The sequence below is a fragment of the Ictalurus furcatus genome, chromosome 17 (assembly GCF_023375685.1).
Source record: "Ictalurus furcatus strain D&B chromosome 17, Billie_1.0, whole genome shotgun sequence".
Classification (NCBI taxonomy): Eukaryota; Metazoa; Chordata; class Actinopteri; order Siluriformes; family Ictaluridae; genus Ictalurus; species Ictalurus furcatus.
The window spans coordinates 16,189,512-16,199,307 of NC_071271.1; the positions used below are offsets into that span (position 1 = coordinate 16,189,512).

Consider the following 9,796-nt stretch of genomic DNA (forward strand, 5'->3'; position numbering starts at 1 on the left):
TTCTTGATTATGCAGTTTAACTCAATGTCTAAATGCCAGGAAATGTTAATCACATAGCTTGACACACTCTTAATTAAAAGTTCATTAAAGACTAACTGAGCAAAAGTCCAAAATGTAAGGAAATTCTGTGAAGATGAGGATCTCTACAAGTCAACAAGCCATCAACAATGAGTCTCTCAACTATACGTTTTTCTAAATTAAAATTTGCTGACATCACATAAATGCCCTCTGTCTGAATTTCTGTCTGCAGAATCAGAAATGAAACCTGCTCACTGACAAATTTTAGTTCACATAAACCTTTCATACAAAACCACAACTATGCTTGGGCATGAAATAATTCCCCCACAACCGTTTCCTAATTTGAACATTGGTTGAGCAATAACAATCCCCACAGGCGTCCTCTCCTCCATAGCAGGCTGTGCTTTAGTTATTTCAGACAGAGCTGAGTGAGGATCGGTTCAGTGGCCACTCTGCACTTGGCCCTGTGGAGCTGAAAACAAGGGTTTAGAATCCAAATGGACTGAAATAATGCTTCCTGCCTAACCTTTAGTGCTGTAGATATCCTGTTTGACTGAGACAAATCCCTGCTGGAGCTGGACAGTCCGGCACTGGGCTGACCTGCTGTCTGACAATCCCTTTTTTGTTTTCTGTCTCCCTTTCTCATTTTCTCTGGCTTTCTTTTTATATGTGCCCTTGCAGGTCACTGAACACTGTTGGGCAGTGCTTCTCTTCCACTCAGCAGGCCTTGCTTTAATTCACACAGAGGAGTGATTGAAGGTCAGAGGGAAAGTGAGAAAAAGAATGGGCCAGAAAAGTAATTTAGGTGAAAGTTGACCTGAAGTAGAGCTTGGATTCAGAACATACAATAATCACCATGGACAAGAGAAACTTGCAAAAAGTTGAGGTTTAGAGAATAAGAGGAAGAGAACTTAGAATGGCGTATCAGTAACATTACCTCAGAGCGATACGGCCTCACAAAGTAAACTGTTCCCTGTACACCTGTGAGGGTATCAAATGTGCTTGTAGAAGAGTGCCTTAATTATTCTCCACTTTAGAAGCCTGATCATTTAAAGCCAGAAGCGCAGACAAGATAACGTTAATGCTAATTAATTACCGGTATTAAGTCTGACTGCAGCTTTATATCAAATGCCAGGAGACTCAACCAGTGGGTTTTAATAGTTAGAGCAACCAAGCTTAATGATGATGAAACAATCACTTCACTAGCAATCATACTCATTTGCATATCCTCAAAGACATGTAGGTATTCAGAAAACACTGCATCAGCAATTACAGGTAGCTTTCCTTGGGTGCTTGTTTTAGATGGGTTCAGAGCTGGGAGAAAGCATAAATGTGGATCAACTTGGGGGAAGCTTTGTGTTAAAGGATCAGTTTGTAATTTATAGATCCCTGTGTTGTCTGTGAAGAGAATTGCAGTTACAAAATAAAATACTGATAATCCATCCCAAATCGGGCTGTCATAATCGTGGTTTTTTTTTTGCCAAATTGGGTTAACCACCACCCCACCCCCCCCCCCCAAATATAGACTATGACAAACGAGGAGAATCATTTCTGTTGAAAGTTATATTGAAAATATTGGCAAAGGGAATGTGGGATTATGGATGACAAAATCCATCCTGTAGATCAAAAATTTGTCCATAACATTGTGAACTTGTTTTCTACACACAGACTGGGAAAAAGAAGAATAATTTGTAACTGTTTTCCCTCATGAGTTCTCTGGGCTAGTTTATGGTCTTCTTACACGGTTTTTTGAGATGTAGTTGGGCTGGAAATTTTTTGCTGAGACCTGGCAACCCTGTTCATTGGTTGCCTTAAGGAAAAGACTTAAAGAAGCTTTATTGTAATTGGGGCGGAGCTAAATTTTGGGCCAGATAAATTACACAGTAATGAAGAAAAAAGCCAGATCCACTATCCAGCTTAGAAATACGGCATTGTGAAATTTCTGTAAGTGTCTTTGGATTTAAATGATTATTATAGTTTTAAAAACATGTTTAAGTAAACTGCGCCTCTAATCCAGATATGCACGCTGCATAACAACTGAATGCCTACGGGTTGAACTGTATTGATTTTGTATGAAATAACTACTGAAGTCTGAAATAACTGGAATTTACTGGCCTACTGAAATCCATCACTATGCCTACATCTACAAGAGCTTGATTGATTTTTGCCTAAAAGATGATCTAATGACAGAATCCTATGCACACTACCATACCCATAACAAACTAGATTCATGTTTCTGGAAGTAAGTTGTGTTGTTTTTTTGGGAAACATGCCACAGGAGACAAACTGGAATAAATATGGCTACGCAAATATAGCTGAACAGAATGTGAAATTAAATGTATCCATCAAACACTGTTAGTTTATCCATTTGAGCTGCTGCATTTTGGCTTTTCTGAATATTGTAAACCATAAACCACTATGTAATAGCCGAGACTAATCTATAATATGCACCCGAAGGAGCCTTGTAATATATCAGCCTCTTCTCTCAAACCCAATACCATAAGCATTCATCATCTCTGAGAGAACAAAGACAGCCCTTTTAACAGAGAAGGTGAGAATATCTCATAAGGGCCATTTTTGTGATGAGACACAGAAGTCACCAGTTATTGACTAAATGGAGAGCAGCTGAATGGAAGAAGAACCATGGGATGTTTCTGTCATTGCCATGGACTCTGGTCTATCATTAAGACTGAGAAAAAGGAATGAAGAGAACATAATAAGTGAAGTTTAAATATGAAGGTCACTTTCTCTTTTGCTCTATTCTTTGCTGCTGTCTTCTCTTTCTTTGGCAGTTTGGGCTCATATAGCAATCAGTTTAACTATTCCAGCATCTATATCCATATCAAACAGCATTAGTGTTTATGTGGATGCTTGTTTTGTGCTGATGTCTCTTTTCCCACAAAACTAGATATTCACAATAACATATACAAAACTCATGTGAACTCGGCATAAGTGTGCGCCATTAATTCAGGAACCAAAAGCTGGAGTAACAAAGGCATAATCATCTCACCCCGTGTTTGGAAAAGTGCTGAGGACAATGACAATGACAGTACACAAAATAATTAAACCAAGTCAGTTTGCACTGAACCCATACCAGTACCATTTTAAACTCTCTAGCAGTCATGTAATGATAGACTGCAGTAGAATCTTTTTAGAATTGAGGTGCTATGGTTTATTCTACCTGTATACTGCCTTGGCTGAAAATGGAAAGTGATACTGACAGAACAGAGTGTTATACTGCCGCCTGATTAAATTGGCAGGTTTTTTTTAAAGACAGCTAGAGCCATTACAGTAATTTTAAATTCTCATGTGCAACAATTTCATGATTATACTTTTCTGTAAAAAAAAAAAAAATCCACGATAATGCAATCATATCTCCATATCTTCATGTGTATCTCCACACAAACATGAAACCCAGGAAAAGAAACCTGATAGAATCCCATTGTGCTTTTAATGTGTAGCTATCATTTTATCAAAAGAAAGGTCATTTATGAGAAAAAGGCCACTCTGAGAAAAAGGTGTAAAATGGGATAAACTGATATCTATAGGAAGCATTTCTGCTGCAAGCTCTTATATAATTAAGGAATAATACACAAGATGGCACGCTTTTATACAAAAATAATCAATGGCAGGGTGGTGTGATGTGGCCCGATGAAGAGTGGAGTTACTGTTACCACTACAATGTTGATTGTTTTCCAGTAACAGCACATCCCAAATTTCCTCCTCTAAAAGTCAAGCAAATTGCCAACTCGACCAATTATTTCTTTATTTATTAAAGAATGGTGCAATGGATACTTTGTATCATTTTGCAGTTAAATTTAATATTGTGGAACTTACATGAAACAAGCTAATTCCTGTTATCACTTACATTCTAACCGTTATAAACAGTCTTTCCTCACAAAACGACTGCAGCTTGTCATGTTAAGAAACCGGAATGCACCAAGTTCTCTGTCCTGAGGACTTTCCCATGCCTGAAAACTTTTAACGTTTTACCTCTGTTACAAAGCCCTGACACTGGTGACTCACTGGTGATCAGGAAGGAGAACTCAACAGCCCTGTAATATGAAATATTTTTAACAGACTATACTTTCAAAAAGCTGTGGGAACAAAACTTGGCATATCAAAATAATCATCTCCAGTATAAGTTACGCTAATGAAGTGTTCAACATGTTAAACTGATACAACACATTATATCTGTGAAAAAAAAAACCTCTCAAAAGACTTCATGACGAATCATTTGTTCTTTCATATATTTGCATTCTATAACCCCGGGCTTGCTCTTACATGTCTGTATACCGTGCACCTGAAAAGTGGCCAATACTATGTGATTGTACGAATTAGGTGCATGCTCAGCTGGGCTGTATGACAACAGCGGTGAAAGCCGATATAAGAGTAAACTTCAAAGGCATTGGATTAATGCACAAGCCCTGCATATAAAGTCATGCAGTGAATCATTAAAATGCATGGAAGCTTAAGGAGACGGAGTGCTGGAGTGATAAGGAAAGAGCTGTCAGCAGCGATCTGCTTCTATTTAACACGATTGTAAAGTGACTGGCTCATGGCAGGTTGACAAACCACATGAGTCTGTATGTGTGTGATTGTGTGTGTATGTGCATGCAAGCTGAGTTAATGAGAGGGAAGCGCCAGCAGTATTTCTAAATACAGTGCAACGCATGCAAGCTAAAATGCACACAGCACAGAAAGTACAGAAAGACTTGGACATGGCTGTTTGGTTGTTCTGTCTTTTCAGCAGTGTGTGTCTGTTTGAATGGCAAACTATTTCACCCACACAGTGGTGTGACAATGTGCGTCACACAGGGATATGACTGGGACAGTCCACTTTTTTTCCCATCCATAATCAAAGAACTCACGGTCATCTGAAGTTGCCCAGCTCAAACAACTATTCACACTGGCCTTCGTGAATGATCTGCCATACTTTTGCACATTTGAAGCACAACCATGAACCAGAACAGAAATAAGAGTCAGCATTCCTCAAAGAATCCCCGCATAGCCTCTGTTTCTGTTCTTCGACTTTGTGCCAAAACTCTGCCAGACAACCGATAGGAGGGGAAAAATAAAAGGCTATTATGTCACACTGTTGAGAAGAACTTAAAAGTTTGGAATTACAGTCTTCAGCTCTCCAGTCTAAAATGAATCAGGTTCCTTCTGTATTGGATTTAATATTATTTGGAGAAGGCAACCTGAATAAGAGGACTGTGATATCAATGCGCTCTAAACCACAAGGATGAGCAAAAGAGGAAATGCAATGCAGGCTGGAATTGAATAGCCTTTTTATTACAATGTGAACAATGACTTCTGATGAAATATGATATGTTCTCACTAAGTAGACACCAAAATATACTTGTATGAGCTTTATGTGATTACCGTAATGTTAGTGACTGTCATTTCATCTGTCATGTATCAGGCAGGGTTAGCAGGGTTACTTTAAAAATGTATTCCGTTAGAGTTACAAATTACTTCATTAAAAAAATGTCATCAGTAACGTAATCCAAGTATCACAATATGAAAGTAATGTAATCTGATTATTTTCGGATTACTTCAAGGTCACAAATGTAAATAAAGTCAAGAGAAAAGCAATATGATCTAAAATACTATTATTTAGAGCTTATTTTAGAGCTTAAAAACATGGTCAGTCTTTGGAGTTGTTTTAGTAAAATGACTAAATTGGTTGCTCGTGTGAGTCACAACTGGCAAGAAAGAACCAGAACTATAATCAAGCAGCTGTCTATATTGTGTTTTGTCAAAAGGTTAATTTCTTTGGTTATAAATGAAAAAAAAAAATATTTTTGTAAAACTGTAAGTGATAAGTAATCCCTTGTGTGAATGCGTGTGTGATTGTGCCCTGCGATGGATTGGCACCCTACAGGGTGTACCCCGCTTTGTGCCCGATGCTCCCTGGGGTAGGCTCCAGGTTTCCCCATAACCCTGAAGGAAGGATAAGCGGTATAGAGGATGGATGGATGGAAGTAATCCATTATTTTTATTTATTTATTTATTTATTTATTTTTACAAAATGTACCTGTAATCTGATTACTTTGTTTTTTGACATAACTGTAACCGATTACAGTTACCAGTTTTTGTATCCTGATTACATAACGATGTTACATGTATTCTGTCACTCCCCAAGCCTGGTATCAGGACATGTCAGAAGGCAGATTAGAGGAGTGTCACAGATACTGGATGCGTAAGGCAAAGACATCCTGGATATCAGGACCGACTACGGAATCAATACTCATTTACATAATCAAGGACTTCTGAGTATTCAGGAAACACCACACCAGCTATGCTGTGTCCTTTGTTATGTTTTAAATGTGTTTGTAACTGGAAGAGAGCAAAAATGCAGGCCATCTGGAGGACCCTAAGGACCAGTTTGGGAAACACTGTTTTAAAAGCAGTCTGTTTTTGTTGCCTGCAAGTAGAATCACACTTGCAATCGAACCATTAACAAGCTGCCTCCTTCTCTCCAACCGCACCCCATCTCTTGCAAGTATGTAAAACTAATGGGCTTGCCTTTTTAAAGAAAAAGGGCAGAGCTAAGCATGTTCTGGCTCTGTTCTGGCTGAGAGTAGAGGTAATTTCCAGGCTGGGAAAAAAAAGTAAACCGAGGCCTAAAATGAATAAAGTAGCCACAGACATTGCAACACAATATGGCAAATCACACATTGTTTTTAGGGTATGTGTGGAATGAAATGATTAGTACAGAAACCATTACAAACTGTACCTTTAAGCCATAAATACTACAAAAAATGTTGATGGACAAAATTTATATGGGAACTAATACTCAAAGATGACACTTCAGTTTTTTTGTTATCATGACCAGATATTCAATTAGTGCAGTGTAGGTTGGAGGGGGTTGGGACAGTCACAACGGTCACTGATTTTTCAACAAAAAATGTACAAGGAAAAAAACAGGTTTTGACCAAAAATGGAGTGTTTCTGCGATTTTTCTGACATCTCCAAAACATAAATATATTTAACCAAAAATGACAAGGAAATATTTTTATTTAGGCTACTTTTTAAACTTGCCTTGCCGTTCTGCCTGCAAAGATCAAATGCAGCAGTAAATGTAGTCAGTCTTCATAAAGATGTGTAAACCTTTGCCAAGTAAGTGTGATTTGTTCACAATTTGATCAGGTTTTTGCACCACTACATGTCAAAGCGAAACAGATTTCCTACTGTAAACTCCATTCTTTCCAATTTGGCAGTAATGCTTTTTCCTAAGTAGATTAGGTTATGAATGTAAATGCAAGCGAGGCGTCTTTCAGCCGAAATGGAAGGATATCTTCAAATGCAGTTTTCTCCCTTTTCACTTTTGGGTCCAGACTAGAATTTTACTTCTGGTGGATATACATTTAAAAGAGGAAAATATTTTAGTTCAGGAAAGCCTGTAGTTGTCAGAACTCTATATAGCATACATGTCAAAATTTGATCGTGTGCAGAGTTTTCCCAGGCCATTATACATATCCATCCAGCCATTTTCCATACTGCTTATCCTACACAGGGTCGTGGGGAGGCCTGCTCTGGGAGCAGGGAAGGGACACCCTGGGTGGGGTGCCAACTCATCACAGGGCACAATTGCACACACACTATGGAGAGTTTGGAAATGGCAATCAGCCTACAATGCATGCCTTTGGACTGGGAGGAAACTGGAGTACCTGGAGGAAACTGCTGAAGCACAGGGAGAAACACTGAAGTCCCTGACTTCTGTATGATTTTCTTTTTCTATTTAGTTATTAATCTGCATGCACACAGGCAGAGGTGAGATTTGAACCCCCAACCATGGAGGTGCGAGCCATCCCCCATTATATATAAACATGAAAACCTGTACAATTTTCCCTTTCTATTTAGTCAGATTCAGCATTCTATCTGCAAACAAACTTTCTCAGACTTGCCAGATTTTGTCAAGCCCTTTAACACCAACTTCCTGTAAGGTTGTGATTAATGACTACACATGTACTGTGTCTTGCACGTGCATGCCTACTGTTTGTATGTTATAATTCAAATGCACAGTGTTATATTCCAGGCAGTGATCCACCTGCGTGTCTAGCGTTAAACCATTTTCACAGAGCAATCACAGGGTCATAGGAGGGTGAGCAGCTCGTGGTTACTCACCACCGACGAACTGCACGCCCCCAGCCACGCGGCCCACAGTGCGGGAGATGAGCTCGGACACGCAGCAGCCCATCAGCGCCGTGAGCGCCACGAGCAGCAGCAGACCGCAGCCGGTGCCCGTGATCACCGTGCAGATGCGCCACTCCATGCTCGGGATGCCCTGAAACGAGGCGTAGCGGCCGCACTGCTCCAGCATCACCGTGGCCTGCCTGGCCTCGTCGCGCACCGGGTACGAGCAGCGGCGGAATGTGCCGAAAGACACCGGCTTATCCATCTGAGATCCCAGCAGCCAGTATGGCATGAAGAAGCCCACGCAACACGCCGCGGCGCTCAGCAGAGACACGAGCGACCACACCACACCCGCACACGTTAAACTGGAGGCCATGGTCTTCGATATGATTCTATACTTCCCAAAGATTTGTTCTGCACGTGAAAACTTGTATCCTCTTGCTCTTGTTCTGTCTATCCCCACGCGTTTTTCACCATGGTTCTCTGCGCACTGCGTTCCGTCTCCTATCACACACACACACACACACAAAGTTATATGACGTATAAGCACACACATAGTGTATACACATTTAGGGTAGGGTAGGGTGTCCACCAGCTGAAAAGTTGAAGAAAGTTATATGACTCTATAAGCTTGCATTCGTATTTTGTTCATCTCGTATTTTTATGCATTCGTATAGCACCATAAACAGAATTGACAGGCTTTATCATATAACGATCTGTGCATCTGCGTGCATTGTATTGTGTTACAAGTAATACCCGCTATAAATGATATAAAATAATACTAGTGATGATCAAATACCTACAGAATAAATTTCACCGCCTGTTGTCTCAAGCCCACATCAGAGATGACATAGCCCAGAGTCAGAAACAAAACTTTCTCCAAGACCCGGAGACATGGAAAAGTTCCCTAAACGTGCTGCTGGGAATCCAGTGTCCTCTTTCACTATTCACACTGTTCACTGAAGCAGAATAGGACAGAGATCCAGCTCCAGGCTTCAGTCCGTCAGAGACCCGAGCGCTCTGTGCGTTGCGTTTAGCTCGCGCTCCTCGAGAAATGTGAAGCGCGAGCGCAAAAGTGGAGACTCTATATGTACGCGCGCGCGCGCTTGTGTGCGTGCGTGTGTTTGTGCGCGCTCATCTCCGCCCAGGAGGTTGGGCCAGTTCCCATGCATGCAACACACACACACACACACACACACACACACACAGGCTTGTGAGGACCTTACATTACCATAATTATTAATGCAGTTCAATGCAGTTAATTAATGCTATGCGACACTTACATCTAACCGTAACCTTAACTTCAATAACCAAAGTGAAACCTTTTGGCTGCAGTAAAAATAAAAAATATATATATAAAAAAAACGTTTTTAGGGACCAGGCAAATATCCCTGAAATGTCCCTCACAAGATCAAAACTGTTATTTATTTCTTTTCCGTGTATGGAGACTGGGTCCCCACCAAGATATATCCCTCCAACCCACACCCATCATTTTTATTCTTTTACTATCTTTGTAAAGTATTTCTACTGATTTGTGTGTGAAGTAATGCTAATCATAGCTCTACCCTTAGGAAATCCTAAAGAAATCTTTGTATTTTAGCTTTTCAAATAAAAAAGTTTGTTGTTGTTGTTTCGT

The 9,796-nt window shown here is 40.1% G+C and overlaps 1 protein-coding gene across 1 annotated transcript in view; it reads right to left on the reverse strand.

Annotated features, from left to right (window-relative positions):
- LOC128620972 (LHFPL tetraspan subfamily member 6 protein) overlaps positions 1 to 9,231 on the reverse strand; it is a 57,150-nt gene extending 47,919 nt beyond the window's left edge. The window contains exons 1-2 of the mRNA XM_053646382.1: positions 8,964 to 9,231; positions 8,152 to 8,664 (exon numbers count right to left, since the gene is read on the reverse strand). Of these exons, the coding sequence (XP_053502357.1) occupies positions 8,152 to 8,536 (385 nt within the window). The 5' untranslated portion in view covers positions 8,537 to 8,664; positions 8,964 to 9,231. The remainder of the gene's footprint in view (positions 1 to 8,151; positions 8,665 to 8,963) is intronic.
- Between the last annotated feature and the right edge of the window lie 565 nt (positions 9,232 to 9,796).